This window comes from Argopecten irradians, chromosome 5, assembly GCF_041381155.1.
Source record: "Argopecten irradians isolate NY chromosome 5, Ai_NY, whole genome shotgun sequence".
Taxonomy (NCBI): domain Eukaryota; kingdom Metazoa; phylum Mollusca; class Bivalvia; order Pectinida; family Pectinidae; genus Argopecten; species Argopecten irradians.
The window spans coordinates 43,684,550-43,700,914 of NC_091138.1; the positions used below are offsets into that span (position 1 = coordinate 43,684,550).

The 16,365-nt window shown below is 40.7% G+C and overlaps 1 protein-coding gene across 1 annotated transcript in view; it reads left to right on the plus strand.

Moving 5' to 3' along the window:
- Positions 1 to 16,365, plus strand: part of LOC138324441 (serine/arginine-rich splicing factor 4-like) — a 46,348-nt gene that overhangs the window by 14,468 nt on the left and 15,515 nt on the right. The window contains exons 5-6 of the mRNA XM_069269508.1: positions 3,294 to 3,347; positions 8,144 to 8,206. Of these exons, the coding sequence (XP_069125609.1) occupies positions 3,294 to 3,347; positions 8,144 to 8,206 (117 nt within the window). The remainder of the gene's footprint in view (positions 1 to 3,293; positions 3,348 to 8,143; positions 8,207 to 16,365) is intronic.

The following is a 16,365-nucleotide window of genomic DNA, read 5'->3' on the forward strand; positions in this document are numbered from 1 at the left end:
ATTGATGTGTATACAGTCAAACCTGCTCTAACGACCGCCTGTCAATAACGACCGGTTTTTAGACTCCCCGTGCATTTTTACTATATAATGGCACTGTGCATAACGACCACCTGTCTAATGTGGCTAACGACCGGTCGTTTTAGCCCCGTCAAAGTTGTATAACGACTGGTCGCTGAGATTGACTTTTTGAGTACCGAGTACAGTGTGTGTGTAGTAGCGTCCCTTTGACCTACTTCCGGTAATTAACTCCCTTTGTAAGCAAATGGCAGCCATTACTGAAGCCCAAGCTATGAATTGTTTATACAGTACTGTTTGATTTATAACCTAGCAGTCGTAACATTTGAGGTACAAATATGGTTGCCAACTTAAGGATAGAAGTTTTAACGACAGTTTATGCCTATCAAAGACTGAAATTATGTTTGGTCGCGAACACCATGTGCACGAAAAGATCACACTCGTAAAGCATGATTTTGAAGCCACAACTCGGATGATACGGTAGACAAAATAAAACATGCTGATTTATTTAATGTGTTCCGTTATTCATTGTCGATATTTAGCATTGTTTTATTACTAAGAAATGGCTGTACTTAAGCTATTTCAAATTAGGCCTATAAATTTACGTTCTTCTTTACGATTAGAGTCAGTCGGATTATCGCCCGATGTAACCCGGGTATTCTCGATGTGTTTATAAATAAAATACGGTCCCATTTCTTGGTAGAAATGTTACTGAAAGTTAATATGTGTACCTGCATTGTGATTTTAATAGTTTTGAAGCTGTATATTGTGAGAAAACACCTCCAAATCGATCTTTTATGTTTCGAGATTAGTCCATCAATACTAGTTACACGACAACATTACATACGACTTGCCAGCGAGAATGTGTTGTGAAAAAATATTACAAGCATACATTGTCTGAAAATAATCGTTCATAGATAATTCAAGGCCATGTGAAGTCAGTAATTAGGTAATGATTATGTTCATAGCTAAAAAAATCTACTATGTAACAAAACGAGGTGATTTTGTTATGATCGAAATTTCCGATTGCATCAAAATAAAACGAACACAAATCACGGAAATATATTGACACAATTATTTCTTAAATAATGCACGGCAATAAATATATAAACATCCAGTAGCAGGTCTGTTTTGTATTAATACAATTCTGTTTTATTTACTGGCTCGTTGGTTGGCACGAAAGACCCAACCTGTCTATAAAGGCAACCTGTCTATAGTGACCATTTTTTCTGTCTCCCCTTCAGTGGTCATTATAGACAGGTTTGACTGTATTTATATATTTACGGCTGCTCTTCAGCGGTATATATATATGTGTATACATAACATTCACCGACTTTTATTGAATGACCGAGTATATATCAAATCGATATAAAAAATGACTATTTAATGTATTTTACCCTTTTGGATGCCAGCAAAGTTCATTTAACTGATTTGTTTTCAGATAGATTTTGTAATTGACTTTAACACTACGGCTGAATGAGCACAGACTGGATTAAGTGTTTGCCTAAAGAATTACTTGTGGTTGTTGACAAATGGTCGTAGTCATTTTAAACTGATACCAGCTTAAAATTTACATTCATTGAAGATCATCAATGGTAAACTCAAGCTAATGCCTATTTCTAAAAATCTGTATGACTCGGTTAATATAGTCTAAGGAGCTAGCTGTGACCGACATTTTGAACTGCAGGTGGTCAGACAAAATGAGGTGTTAATCCCGACGTATATATTTGGACACTTGAATTTAACCCCTCAGGCTGTGATTTTATAGATACACCCTCAAGAAAGAGAGAGAATTGGTTGCCATGGTAACAAAATGGAGGCTTCTGATTTGTTGGAACTTTGAAATTTTTGATGAAAATCGGCATACAGGGATAACATAAGGGATTACAAACACTATGATATGAAGGTGTGCTTGTTTGGGCATTTGCAATACTTCCCATTATAATCAGTACTAATGTTATAACCAGTCTTTTGCTACATTGCCTTCTTACCAACTAATCATGGCATATTGAAAATAAGTATCCCATATCAGGGATTTATCCCTATTTATACCCATATAAGGGATTTATACCCATAAAAGGGATATATACCCATATCAGGGATTTATATCCATAAAAGGAATATATACCATTTATACCCATATAAGGGATTTATACCATTTATACCCATATAAGGGATTTATACCATTTACACCCATATAAGGTATTTATACCTATTTATACTCATATTAAGAAATATACCATTTATACCCATATAAGGAATTAATACCTTTTTATATCCATATAAGGGATTTATACCATTTATACCCATATAAGGAATTCATACCTATTTATACCCATATAAGGAATTTACACAATTTCTACCCATATAAGGGATTAACACCCATGTCAGGGCTTTTTATCATTTATACCCATATAAGGGATTTATAAACACTACAATAAGACACTACCAGACAAAAAAATATATTTAAAAAAAAAAATCAATATTTTATGGAGTACAAACCTATAGACTGTGGAGTGGTTATGAAAATCTTGGCCCAGTTTAACGAACATTCGTTAACTTAAAAGATACTCTTTCACCGACAGAGCATAAATAATTTCCATCATTTGCATCATAATCTATGTATAATCTTGTATACATATGTCTAATTAACACAAAAATACATAAAATCATTTGTTTTGCTTTTGTTGTCTGTTGTCAATTAGTACAGGGCATAGTGTCATGGACGGGATGCAATTAATTATTTTAAATACTTTTTTGTTGAAGTAAATTAAGAAGCTTTTCAAACTTTTCAATGGTGGTAATGATGTTAAGCAAGTAACTTTTGTAACAGAAGAAAAATACTAATTCATCTGCTCCTGTTTTGATAGGTGAAAAAATACCATTCGTCGGCAACGTAGCATCTTTATGCCATAACTTAGAATTGAAATATCACATAGGAAAGCATTACAGAAGTTAAACCGGCGAGGAAACATTACAATTTTTCTCATGTGAATCAATCATGATGTAATAATGCAAAACATCGTCTGATTTTTTGTTTTCGTCAACGTGTAAGTCTCACTGGTGTATTAGTCGCACTCACAATTTTCAGGGTAAAAAGTAGCGACTTACATATACTCCAGAAAATACCCTAATGAAAATCATAAATTTATGAGCCTTCCTTTTAAAAAATCAATAATGATTTTCTGTCTGGAGCATTTTAAAAGTTAAGGAATTCATTAAAGTTAAGAATTGTTTGTGAGACTGGGGCCTGATCCAGTTTGTTTTTTTGTTTGCAGGTATAAAAGGAGCAGAAAGTCAAGGTCATACTCAAGGTCACATTCAAGGTCAAGGTAATTAAGTGCTTCTAGCTTGTTGGGTATTTTTAAAAGTTTTGATCTATACATTGTATATACAAATAATTCTCTTTAATAAACCACATTGGTGTTAATTTATTTTTATTTGAATTTTTATTTGATTTTTCTTTTTGTTTCATTTTTTCATAATATTAAATCATTATTATCAAAGTTTAATGATTTTTGGTTGAAATGATGCATTTTGTTACGACATTTTGAACCAGAATAGTGAAATTAATATTTTATAAAGGGAGAAATTAATTTCTGAGTTTAGGTAAAAGGAGTTTGTTGCTACTTTAATCATATTTAATCATGTTAACTTTTGGTAAGGTTAACATATTCAGAATCGTATTTAATCTTATAACATCTTTTATCCAAAAACATATGTTCAAGCTTTGGAACGATTGCTTATCTTGGAATTTGATAATTGAAGTTTCTGATCACTTTTTGCACTGAAACTACCGAGGGAAATTTCTGTCAAACATTTTAGGTTCCCCTAGTGCCCTCTAAGCATATTACATTTTTAGACCAAATTTAGATTTAAATGGCCTACAGGCAACCATCATGGATTTTGACAATTAAAGTTTGTTAATGCTATTTTTCAAACAGTTGTAGGTTTCCTTTGGTGCCTATAGTTTTGTGGCCTGTATGTTTTTAGCTGACCTAGCAACGTCTGTCATCCGTTGTCCGTCGTCAGTTGTCTGTCGCCCGTCCGTCAGCATTTCCTTTAAATCGCTACTAGTCCTAGAGTTCTGCATGGATTGTAACAAAATTTGGCCATAAACATCTTTGGGGGAAGGGGAACAGAACTTGTATAAATTTTGGCTCTGACCCCCGGAGGCAGGAGGGGTGGGGCCCAATAGGGGAATAAGAGGTAAATCTTATAAATTGCTACTTGTTCTAGAGTTCTGCATGGATTGTAACCAAATTTGGCCACAAACATCCATTAGGAAAGAAGAACAGAACTTGTATAAATTTTGGCTCTGACGCCCTGGAGGCAGGAGGGGTGGGGCCCAGTAGGGGAATTAGAGGTAATTATTCAAATTCCTTCAGAAAAGAAACAATGAGCCTGTATTCAGAAAATATTGCTTGGTATTGCAAACCAGGTGAGTGATACAGGCCCTCTGGGCCTCTCGTTTTTATTAACTCATAATTCATCATGAAAGTATGAATATAAATTTTTAAGACCTACCTTATGTTACACAGAAACTTATAATTAAGCAATTAACATTCTAACGAAGAAATATTTTTCTGAAATTATATAATGCTCGAATCACTCTGTACAAGTAAGCACTATTTGTGTTGAATAATATCACCAAAGTGGAGAGATATATGGAAATACTACTGTGCCTCAAATTGTATAATATCTACTCTGCACATCTCTGTGTTGGTGAGAAAAATGTGTAGGTACAGCTCATAAATGACTTCATCGTTAGGTATTTAACGATTTACTTTGTCTGTGTAGTGATATAAAGACATAATTAACAACAGTGCATTGATGGGTTCTGAAAGATAATTATGTAATTGGCCCATATGCTACAGAAAGTCCAAGGTATTTAAACGTGAACTAACAAATGCCAGTCTTATTGTCGGACTGTATCTATACTATAAGTTCCCCATGCTTATTTCATGTGTTGAAAACGTGTTGATTAAAAATGCCTTTTTTGTGTAGTAAGATTTCGTAGGGGAATAACAGCGAGCTGTATTCATTTCTGCATTTAAATGTAAGGGGTAATTCAAAAGTGATCACTCAACCTAAAAATTTAATAAACTCCAACCAGCTAGTCATGAAAATATCCCAGCATGTTTCACCCTGGGATAATTTTTCAGTATCTCGTAAAATATATAAGATATAAAACTCTAAACAAGCTACAGATAAAGTATCGGTTTGACCTGGTTAAGTCTCTCTAATCTGTTGATAATGCATTGTGTTTGGCCAAATGATAGAGATTTTCTATCACACTGGTATTAGTTTGATGTGTTTGACTAAATTAAAAAGACTTTCTCTCACACTTCTGACCTAGTTATACAGATTTTCTCTCACTCTGATGTCCTAGTTATACAGACATTCTCTCACACTGATGACCTAGTTACACAGACATTCTCTCACACTGATGACCTAGTTATACAGACATTCTCTCACACTGATGACCTAGTTATACAGACATTCTCTCACACTGATAACTTAGTTATACAGACATTCTCTCACACTGATGACCTAGTTACACAGACATTCTCTCACACTGATGACCTAGTTATGCAGACATTCTCTCACACTGATGACCTAGTTATGCTGACTTTCTCTTACACTGATGACCTAGTTGATTATGCATGCAGACGTTCTTTTACTCTGATGACCTAGTTATACAGACATTCTCTTACACTGATGACCTAGTTATACAGACATTCTCTCATGCTTGTGACCTAGTTTTACAGACATTCTTTCCACCAGTCCAATATCTTTAACTAGACTGTAACTCCAGAGCCATTTAACTTAGCTTCAAAATACCTTCTGTATATTGCTTTTTAGTATATAGTGCCCTAGTTGTGCTTTTTTCTATTTCAGACTTTTTTGTATTTTTGTTCTATTACCATGGACACAAGTACCAAATAACTGTTTATATTCTTTTCAAAACTTTTCAGTTCAACTCCAAGAAAATCTGTCAATATATAATAAGTCAGTGTCCTTATTCTGGCTATAATTATCAGCAAAATTGAAATTCTTAAGTTTCACTGTTGTCATGGAAATTCAATTATTATCTACAAAATGGTTTTTTAACTACTCTGGGGAGTGGAAATATTACGATGCTTTATTTTGATTGGTAACTGCTAATTATCCTTTGAAAATTTGAAGGTATATTTCTTTCTTTGCTGGTAATTTGTACTTCGCTGGTTCAAAGAAATACCCTCTCACAAACTGTAAAATTAAGAAGTATATAGGTGCTCATTTAATCTTGTAGATAATTCTTTGTGTTACCTGATATGTTCTTTGAAGAACATTAAACAGTTCTCTTATGAAATTTTAGCATTTAAAAGGATTTGGCATCAATAGAGAATGTATATAGAGGCCGTTCAGTTTTGTAAGGAAAACCTTCATGAGAATTAAGTTTACAAAGCTGTGTATTTAAAATACCTTTATATTGGACAAGATGTGTGCAGGTGTGTATACTTATTTACATTTTGTGATTTATACCGAATTTAAACCGTCATGAAAGATGTATAACTAGCTTCTTGGTTTTATTATTGAACCTTTTTAAGAATTTAGACATGATCATTCCAAAGAGAAATTAAATTATGCCATACAAAACTGAACGACCTCAATATATAGAATCTTACTTTTCCAAAACAATCAGGAAAAAAGACCCAGTTGTGCTTTATTATGACATGTTAATTTAGAATAACAACCCATAAATTGGTACCAAATTATAATGTCTTATGTCTAGCCCAAGAAAGAAAGATTTCTGAATAACCTGGTCTGTGACATGCGAGGTCAAAAACGGGGGTCATATCAGATAAAATAAATTGCCTGGTAAATTATTTCTTCTAGATTTTTTAGATGCCAGTCGAGACCTGTGCTATTGAGCACAATTACAAATATCACTAAACTGTTTTTAACAAAAAAGAAGGATTTTACCTCATTCACCACTTAAATTTCATTTGAACTGGTCTAATCTTTGATTTAGAAGACACTAAGTGTATTTTCAGGGGGAAGGAGTTTTAAAATATGGCAAAGAGTGAAATAGTGAATTTTTTGAAGATGTAAATTTTATTGATATGCTAAATCTGGCTTAATGGTAGCATGTAAGCTGATTCCCCGACTAGATTTGTTGTATAACATCTTACAATAATTAGATTCAGCGACCATCATGGATTTCAACAACAAAAAAATGATGTTTGGTAGCTAACTGACAAACATTATGTGATACATTTGTTACATTAAACAAACAAAAAAGGATTTGACTGAAAGGGATCAAGTTTAAGGTCATAGGTTACTTGTGGTGGGTTGACCATCAGTCATAAACATGTAATGGGCCCTCCCTGACTTGTGGTAGAGTCTGATACCCTGATGGGTCGGTTATTTAGTGGGGCCCTCCCTGACTTGTGGTAGAGTCTGATACCCTGGTAGGTCGGTTATTTAGTGGGGTCCTCCCTGACTTGTGGTAGAGTCTGATACCCTGGTGGCGTGGCCCTTTCTGACTTATGGTAGAGTCTGATACCCTGGTGGGTCAATCATATAGCGTGGCCCTTTCTGACTTGTGGTAGAGTCTGATACCCTGGTGGGTCAATCATATAGCGTTATAGCGTGGCCCTTTCTGACTTGTGGTAGAGTCTGATACCCTGGTGGGTCAATCATATAGCGTGGCCCTTTCTGACTTGTGGTAGAGTCTGATACCCTGGTGGGTCGGTTATTTAGTGGGGCCCTCCCTGACTTGTGGTAGAGTCTGATACCCTGGTGGGTCAGTTATATAGTGGGGCCAATTCTGAAAGTGTTCCAGTTGTCCCATCATTTTGTTTTCTGCTCTTTCATTAAAATCTATATCTAAATCTATATCTGTTTGATCTACTTAGTTTTAATAATCTCAGGTAGGATTAACATATTAAACATCAGTCGGCAAGTTTATGTCATTAAACGAACATTAAACTTTTATTTAAAGCAACAAGAGATATATCTTACAGGATCTATGTCATGTTCCGGGTAATTTAGGATATAATTAGGGAACTTTTTGCACTTACAAAGAAATGCATTGTGTAATCTGTAGATTTTATGTATGCGGAAAACTTGTATGTTTTAGGTCCCCCATGAGTAAGAGATCCAAGAACAGAAAGAGGTTGTCATCACACACAAGAAAACACAAGTAGGTTAATACTATCACACATTAACATCCACAAATATTAACCTGGTATACAATGATTAAGCTGAATTATATAAGCTCATGCAAGATTTATATGACACCACCATAGATTGGGGTGGAGGGGGGTATGTGAGAGGGGGCAGGTTGTGATGAGAGGAGGGGGAAAGGGTGTAGTAAGAGAGGGGAACAGTGAGAGGGAGCAGGTTGTGGTTAGAGGGGATGAGGTTATGGTGAGAAGTGGGAGTAGTTAAAGGGTAAGGAAGGTTGTGGTTAGAGGGGGAGGATGTGGTTAGAGGGGGAGGATGTGGTTAGAGGGGGAGAATGTGGTTAGAGGGGGAGGATGTGGTGAGAGGGGGAGGTTGTGGTGAGAGGGGGAGGATGAGGTGAGAGGGGGATGTTGTTGTGTGAGGGGAGGATGTAGTGAGAGGGGGAGGTTGTGGTGAGAGGGAGAGGATGTGGGTGAGAGGGGGAGGTTGTTGTGTGAGGGGAGGATGTAGTGAGAGGGGGAGGTTGTGGTGGTGAGAGGGAGAGGATGTGGTGAGAGGGGGAGGTTGTTGTGTGAGGGGGGAGGATGTGGTGAGAGGGGGAGGTTGTTGTGTGAGGGGGGAGGATGAGGTGAGAGGGGGAGGTTGTTGTGTGAGGGGAGGATGTAGTGAGAGGGGGAGGTTGTGGTGAGAGGGAGAGGATGTGGTGAGAGGGGGAGGTTGTGGTGAGAGGGAGAGGATGTGGTGAGAGGGGGAGGTTGTGGTGAGAGGGAGAGGATGTGGTGAGAGGGGGAGGTTGTTGTGTGAGGGGAGGATGTAGTGAGAGGGGGAGGTTGTTGTGAGAGGGGGGAGGTTGTGGTGAGAGGGAGAGGATGTGGTGAGAGGGGGAGGTTGTTGTGTGAGGGGGGGAGGATGTGGTGAGAGGGGGAGGTTGTTGTGAGAGGGGGAGGTTGTTGTGAGAGGGGGAGGTTGTGAGAGGGGGAGGTTGTTGTGTGAGGGGGAAGGATGTGGTGAGAGGGGGAGGTTGTGGTGAGAGGTGGAGAGTTTGTGGTGAGAGGGGGGAGGATGTGGTGAGAGGTTAGTGTAGTGAGAGAGGGAAATTTGTAGTGAGAGGGGGGAGGTTGTGGTGAGAGGGGGGGAGGTTGTGGTGAGAGGGGAGAGGATTTGGTGAAAGGGGGAGGTTGTGGTTAGAGGAGGGGATGTTGTGGTGAGAGGGGGGAGGATGTAGCTAGAGGGGGGAGGACGTGATGAGAGGGGGGTTATTGTGGTGTGAGAGGGAGGTTGTGGTGAGAGGGGGAGGATGTGGTGAAAGGAAGGAGGATGTGGTGAGAGGCTAGTGTAGTGAAGGAGGGAAATTTGTAGTGAGAGGGGGGAGGATGTGGTGAGAGGGGGGGAGGTTGTGGTGAGAGGTGGGAGGATGTGATGAGAGGTTAGTGTAGTGAGAGAGGGAAATTTGTAGTGAGAGGGGGAGGATGTGGTGAGGGGGGGGAGGTTGTGGTGAGAGGGGGAGGTTGTGGTTAGAGGAGGGGAGGTTGAGGTGAGAGGGGGGGAGGATGTGGCTAGAGGGGGAGGACGTGATGAGAGGGGGGAGGATGTGGTAAGAGGGGAGGTTGTGGTGAGAGAGGGGAGGATGTGAAGAGAGGGGGAGGATGTGGTGAGAGGGGGGAGGATGTGGTGAGAGGGGGGAGGATGTGGTGAGAGGGGGGAGGATGTGGTTTGAGGCTAGTGTAGTGAAGGAGGGAAATTTGTAATGAGAGGGGGGAGGATGTGGTGAGAGGGGGAGGTTGTTGTGAGAGGGGGGAGGATGTGGTAAGAGGGGAGGTTGTGGTGAGAGGGGGGAGTTTGTGGTGGAGAAAGGGATGTTGTGGTGTGAGAGGGAGGTTGTGGTGAGAGGGGGAAGATGTGATGAGAGGGGGGAGGATGTGGTGAGGGGGGGATGCTGTGGTGTGAGAGGGAGGTTGTGGTGAAAAGGGGAGGATATGGTGAGAGGGGGAGAGGAGGTAAGAGGAGGGGGAGGTTGTGGTGAGAGGGGGGAGGATGTGGTGAGAGGGGGATGCTGTGGTGTGAGAGGGAGGTTGTGGTGAGAGGGGGAAGATGTGGTGAGAGGGGGGGTTATGGTGAGAGGGGGAGGTAGTGGTGAGAGGGTGGAGGATGTGGTGAGAGGGGGAGGATGTGGTGAGAGGTTAGTGTTGTGAGAGGGAAATTTGTAGTGAGAGGCGGGAGGATGTGTTGAGAGGGGGGAGGTTGTAGTGAGAGGGGTAAGGTTGTGGTGAGAGGGGTGAGGTTGTGGTGAGAGGTGGGAGGATGTTGTGAGAGAGGGGAGGTTGTGGTGAGAGGGGTGAGGTTGTGATGAGAGGTGGAGGATGTGGTGAGAGGTGGAGGATGTGTGGTGAGAGGGGGGAGGTTGTGGTGAGAGGGGGGAAGTTGTGAGAGGGGGGAGGATGTGGTGAGAGGGGGAGAATGTTGTGAGAGGGGGGAGGTTGTGGTGAGAGGGGGAGGTTGTGGTGAGACATGGTTCGTACAGAAGATGAAAAGTCTTGGAATTTGGGGACAGTGCTGGAAAAGTGCTTGAATTTTGGGTCAGTGCTGGAAAAGTGCTGGAATTTTTCTTTAAATCCTTGAAAAGTGCTGGAATTGAAACTTCATGCTCCCAGAACACTGACAAAAGCTCTGTTGTCAATCAATTTATCATAATTTCAGTAATCAGACATTACTTGGGATGACTTTGTTGTTTGATAAGAATGTGTAATTGAATCTAATTACTCTGACAAAATTGTACTAACAAATTGCTTGCAAAATTGTAGGCATGTTTTCTGAAAATTCTGATTTCGAGTCCAATGTAGAAGAAAAAGGTAGTGCTTGAAAATCTAGAAAAGGTGCTGGAAAAGTGCTTGAAAAGTGCTGGAATTTTGGTTTGAAAATCTGTACGAACCATGTGAGAGGGGGGAGGATGTGGTGAGAGGGGGGAGGTTGTGGTGAGAGGGGGAGGTTGTGGTGAGAGGGGGAGGACGTGGTTAGAGGAGGGGGGTTGTGGTGAGAGGGGGGAGGATATGGCTAGAGGGGGAGGTTGTGGTGAGAGGGGGAGGATGTGGTGAGGGGGAGGATGTGGTGAGGGGGGAGGATGTGGTGAGAGGGGGATTGTATGAGAAGGGGAGGTTTTGGCGAGATTGGGATGGTTGTAGTGAAAGGTTAGTGTAATAAGAGAGGGAAGGTTGTGGTGAGAGGGGGGGGATGTGATGAGAGGGGGAGGATGTGATGAGAGGGGGGAGGATGTGGTGAGAGGGAATGGTTGTAGTGAGAGGTTAGTGTAGTAAGAGAGGAAAGGTGTAGTAGAGGGGGGGGATGATGTGGTGAGAGGGGGGAGGATGTGATGAGAGGGGGGAGGATGTGATGAGAGGGGGGAGGAGGTGTGGTGAGAGGGGGAGGATGTGATGAGAGGGGGGAGGATGTGGTAAGAGGCTAGTGTATTGAAGGAGGGAAATTTGTAGTGAGAGGGGGAGGATGTGGTGAGAGGGGGGGATCTGGAGAGAGGGGGGATGTGGTGAGAGGGGGTGAGGTTGTGAGAGGGGGATTGTATTGAGAGGGGGAGGTTTTGGTGAGATTGGGATGGTTGTAGTGAAAGGTTAGTGTAATAAGAGAGGGAAAGTTGTGGTGAGAGGGGGGAGGATGTGATGAGAGGGGGAGGATGTGATGAGAGGGGGGAGGATGTGGTGAGAGGGGAATGGTTGTATGTGAGAGGTTAGTGTAGTAAGAGAGGGAAAGTTGTAGTAAGAGGGGGGAGGATGTGGTGAGAGGGGGGAGGATGTGATGAGAGGGGGGGGAGGTGTGATGAGAGGGGGGAGGATGTGGTGAGAGGGGGGAGGATGTGATGAGAGGGGGGAGGATGTGGTAAGAGGCTAGTGTATTGAAGGAGGGAAATTTGTAGTGAGAGGGGGAGGATGTGGTGAGAGGGGGGGGATCTGGAGAGAGGGGGGATGTGGTGAGAGGGGTGAGGTTGTGAGAGGGGGATTGTATTGAGAGGGGGAGGTTTTGGTGAGATTGGGATGGTTGTAGTGAAAGGTTAGTGTAGTAAGAGAGGGAAAGTTGTAGTGAGAGGGGGAGGATGTGATGAGAGGGGGGAGGATGTGGTGAGAGGTGAGTTTAGTGAGAGAGGGAAAGTTGTAGTAGAGGGGGGGGATGTGGTGAGAGGGGGGAGGATGTGGTTGAGAGGGGGGAGGATGTGGTGAGAGGTGAGTTTAGTGAGAGAGGGAAAGTTGTAGTAAGAGGGGGGGATGTGGTGAGAGGGGGGAGGATATGGTGAGAGGGGGGGAGGATGTGATGATGAGAGGGGGGAGGATGTGGTAAGAGGGGGAGGATGTGGTAAGAGAGAGGGGTTGTAGTGAGAGAGGGGGGGTTGTAGTGAGAGAGGGAGAGCGGAGATTGTGGTGAGAGGGGGGGAGGTTGTGGTGAGACAGGGGGGGAGGTTGTGGTGAGAGAGGGGGGAGGTTGTGGTGAGAGGGGGGGAGGTTGTGTGGTGAGAGAGAGGGGGAGGTTGTGGTGAGAGGGGGGCGGAGCTTTGTGGTGACAGGGGGGGGGGAAGGATATGGTGAGAGGGGGTGTTTTGGAAGTTGTGTTCAGAGTTGGGGGTACGTATATCCATCCCTGCATATTTCAGTTTCATATAGATGTGAAAGCATTCATGTCTTGTAGATATTTTAAAGCTCCAGTCACCTATAGCACCAGATACCTGTGGAATTGATGATTATTATCTTTGCATATCGTATTTGACCTAATATTATAAGTAACCCCAACACCACTCCCCCCAGCCCCACCCCAAATGCCCCTTGTGCCCCTTTTCAATCCTTTTTCCTCCAGTACCTTGGATTTAAATCTTTAATATATTCAAACCAAAAATACAAATATTTCATATTTCATGGGATAATGTTAATGATAGTTCTATCAGGAATTATTTTTGTTCTGGTTTTAAATTGTTCGTTTGATTTTTTTTTTTTTTCAATTTTTCCCTCCGCATAGAGGACTTCATTTGACTTTCACAACTACAGCATCAATATCAAGAACATGCAGTTTTGGTACCTAAACCATCATTTTTATAACCAAGAATTTATTCAGTGACTCCAGGCTTCTTGAATACAAATTTTCTGTCTTTTCATTAAATGGGTATATACCTTCATATGTAGCTAAAAAAATTGCATACTTAAAGCGAACTGTAAGCAAATTTATTATTATTCCTAGTTGTATGCGTATAATGCTGTCACGGCACATTACTCTATTTATTATTGCACATTATCTAAAGGTTTGGGGTTAGAGGCCGAACATTACATGTTTAAATGGAGTTTTTATCAAGGTCAAGGTGATATTATAGCAATAATTTCAAGATGTGAAACCATTGGCGAAGGATTTCATAAAGCACCTTGTAGATGTGTTGGTGATCATTTTGAATAGCACTTGTATCGCGTTACAACATTCTCATACCTAATGTAATCTAAGCATTGATATCATTTTTTTTTCATTTCATCAGGTAATGAAATAAATTTTGTTTAAAAACTTTTTTGAGAATCCGCTATCCAGATTCACACAGTTTGCAATGAAATTTCTTTCATTCTCCGATGAAATGGAAAAAATAGTGACATCAATGGTTATGATTAATTTGCCAGATGACTTAATTTTCAAATTTCTTACACAATTCGCTGTTTCTCTTCCCATCAGCTTAATGAATAAATACTTGTACAGCATCTATCTATCACGACTACTAAATTTCCTGATTTTTCATTTCAAAACAAGATTTCAAAGATTTCTACTAGTAGATTTTAAAATTGAATGGAAATTCATAACATTTTAAAGGATGTTGTTTCAATTTCGCAGAGATAACCTTTTGCAAATCTACATGAATGGGCGACGATCACAATTTCCTAGAATATAACATTGTACGTGAAAGTTTTCTGATAATTAGTAATAAGGAATAGAAATATTTTAGGAATTTAAAAAAAAAAATATTTAGCTGTTTACTTAAGGTATATTTCTTTGATAAAACATTAAAAGTATGTATTGTGCATTTAAAGGATCAAATTTATAGTACATTAAATTGATTAATGAACCTTATTTCAGAATATTTTATTGTCTTATGATTTGACAACTGGTACTCAGTTAAACGGAATCTTCCTTTTTTATCACCTTTTTGACTCAAAGATGGTTTTAGTACCATTTGTATATGAAGGAAAGTTGAAATATACTGGTATATAAAGTTGCATGAGACTTAGACTAGCCACCAGTCTCTAGAATATTGACCCAATCACCCCTGAAGACATATTTGGGCTTTTCTGCATCAAAGGCTGGAATAGGTCATTATGAATTTGCAGGGGTGGATCTGTTAAAACATCCCTGAAATTTGGCTAGATGATTTATGTCTGGTTAAATTTCAAACTTGGGGGAGATAATCTAGTTTTAGAATTCTGCTGAGAAAATTTTGCCGCAATGGCGGAGTGTTGAAGATGTCACGGCATGTTCATGTTTGAATCCCATATGGAGCAGTTGCCAGAAACTGACTGCTAGTCGGTGGTTTTTTCTGGATACTCCGGCTTTCCTCCACCAACAAACCTGGCACATCCTTACATGACCCTGGCTGTTAATAGGACGTTAAACTATTAAAACCAAAATCTAACCAAAACTAATCAACAACTTATCGTCTGGTGGCTAGCCTTCAACAATTGAGACTCCACAATTGGTTTTTTGAATTGGAGGTCACTGTTTTGAACATTATGCTTATTTCAGTTATAAGATATTACCTCATTTACCCTGGAAACACATTTAGGCTCTCCTATATCAAAGGCTGGACCATTCCATTATGAAATTTCAGGGGTGTGAGAACAGTACCTTTAGCTAGAATCCATCATCTACTCTTTTTAGCCCACCATCATCAGATGGTGGGCTATTCAAATCGCCTTTCGTCCGTGGTCCGTCGTCCGTCCGTCCGTCCTTCCGTCCGTCCGTCCGTCCGTTCCGTCCGTCCGTCCGTCCGTTAACAATTCTTGTTACCGCTATTTCTCAGAAAGTACTGAAGGGATCTTTCTCAAATTTGATATGTAGGTTCCCCTAGGACCCTAGTTGTGCATATTGCATTTTGCGACCGATCGGTCAACAAGATGGCCGACAGGCGGCCATCTTGGATTTTGATAGTTAAAGGTTGTTACCGCTATTTCTCAAAAAGTGCTGAAGGGATCTTTCTCAAATTTCATATGTAGGTGCCCCTAGGACCCTAGTTGTGCATATTGCATTTCGGGACCAATCGGTCAACAAGATGGCCGACAGGCGGCCATCTTGGATTTTGTTAGTTAAAGGTTGTTACCGCTATTTCTCAAAAAGTACTGAAGGGATCTTTCTCAAATTTCATATACAGGTTCCCCCAGGACCCTAGTTGTGCATATTGCATTTTTGGACCGATCAGTCAACAAGATGGCCGACAGGCGGCCATCTTGGATTTTGATAGTTAAAAGTTTGTTACCGCTATTTCTCAAAAAGAACTGAAGGGATCTTTCTCAAATTTCATATGTAGGTTCACCTAGGACCCTAGTTGTGCATATTGCATTTTGGGACCGATCAGTCAACAAGATGGCCGACAGGCGGCCATCTTGGATTTTGATAGTTAAAGTTTGTTACAGCTATTTCTCAAAAAGAACTGAAGGGATCTTTCTCAAATTTCATATGTAGGTTCACCTAGGACTCTAGTTGTGCATATTGCATTTTGGGACGACATCGGTGAACAAGATGGCCGACAGGCGGCCATCTTGGATTTTGATAGTTTAAGTTTGTTACTGCTATTTCTCAAAAAGTACTGAAGAGATCTTTCTCAAATTTCATATATAGGTTCCCTAGGGCCCTAGTTGTGTATGTTGCATTTTGGGACCGATCGGTGAACAAAATGGCCGACAGGCGGCCATCTTGGATTTTGATAGTTTAAGTTTGTTACCGCTATTTCTCAAAAAGTACTGAAGGGATCTTTCTCAAATTTCATATGTAGGTTCCCCTAGAACCCTAGTTGTGCATATTGCATTTAAGGACTGCTCCATAATGCTTTTTGGGACTGATCGGTAAAAAAAAAAGGCCAACCGGCCGCCATCTTAGATTTCATTGTTGAAGTTTGTTACCACTTTTTCTTAGAAAGTACTATAGCGATCTGTCTCA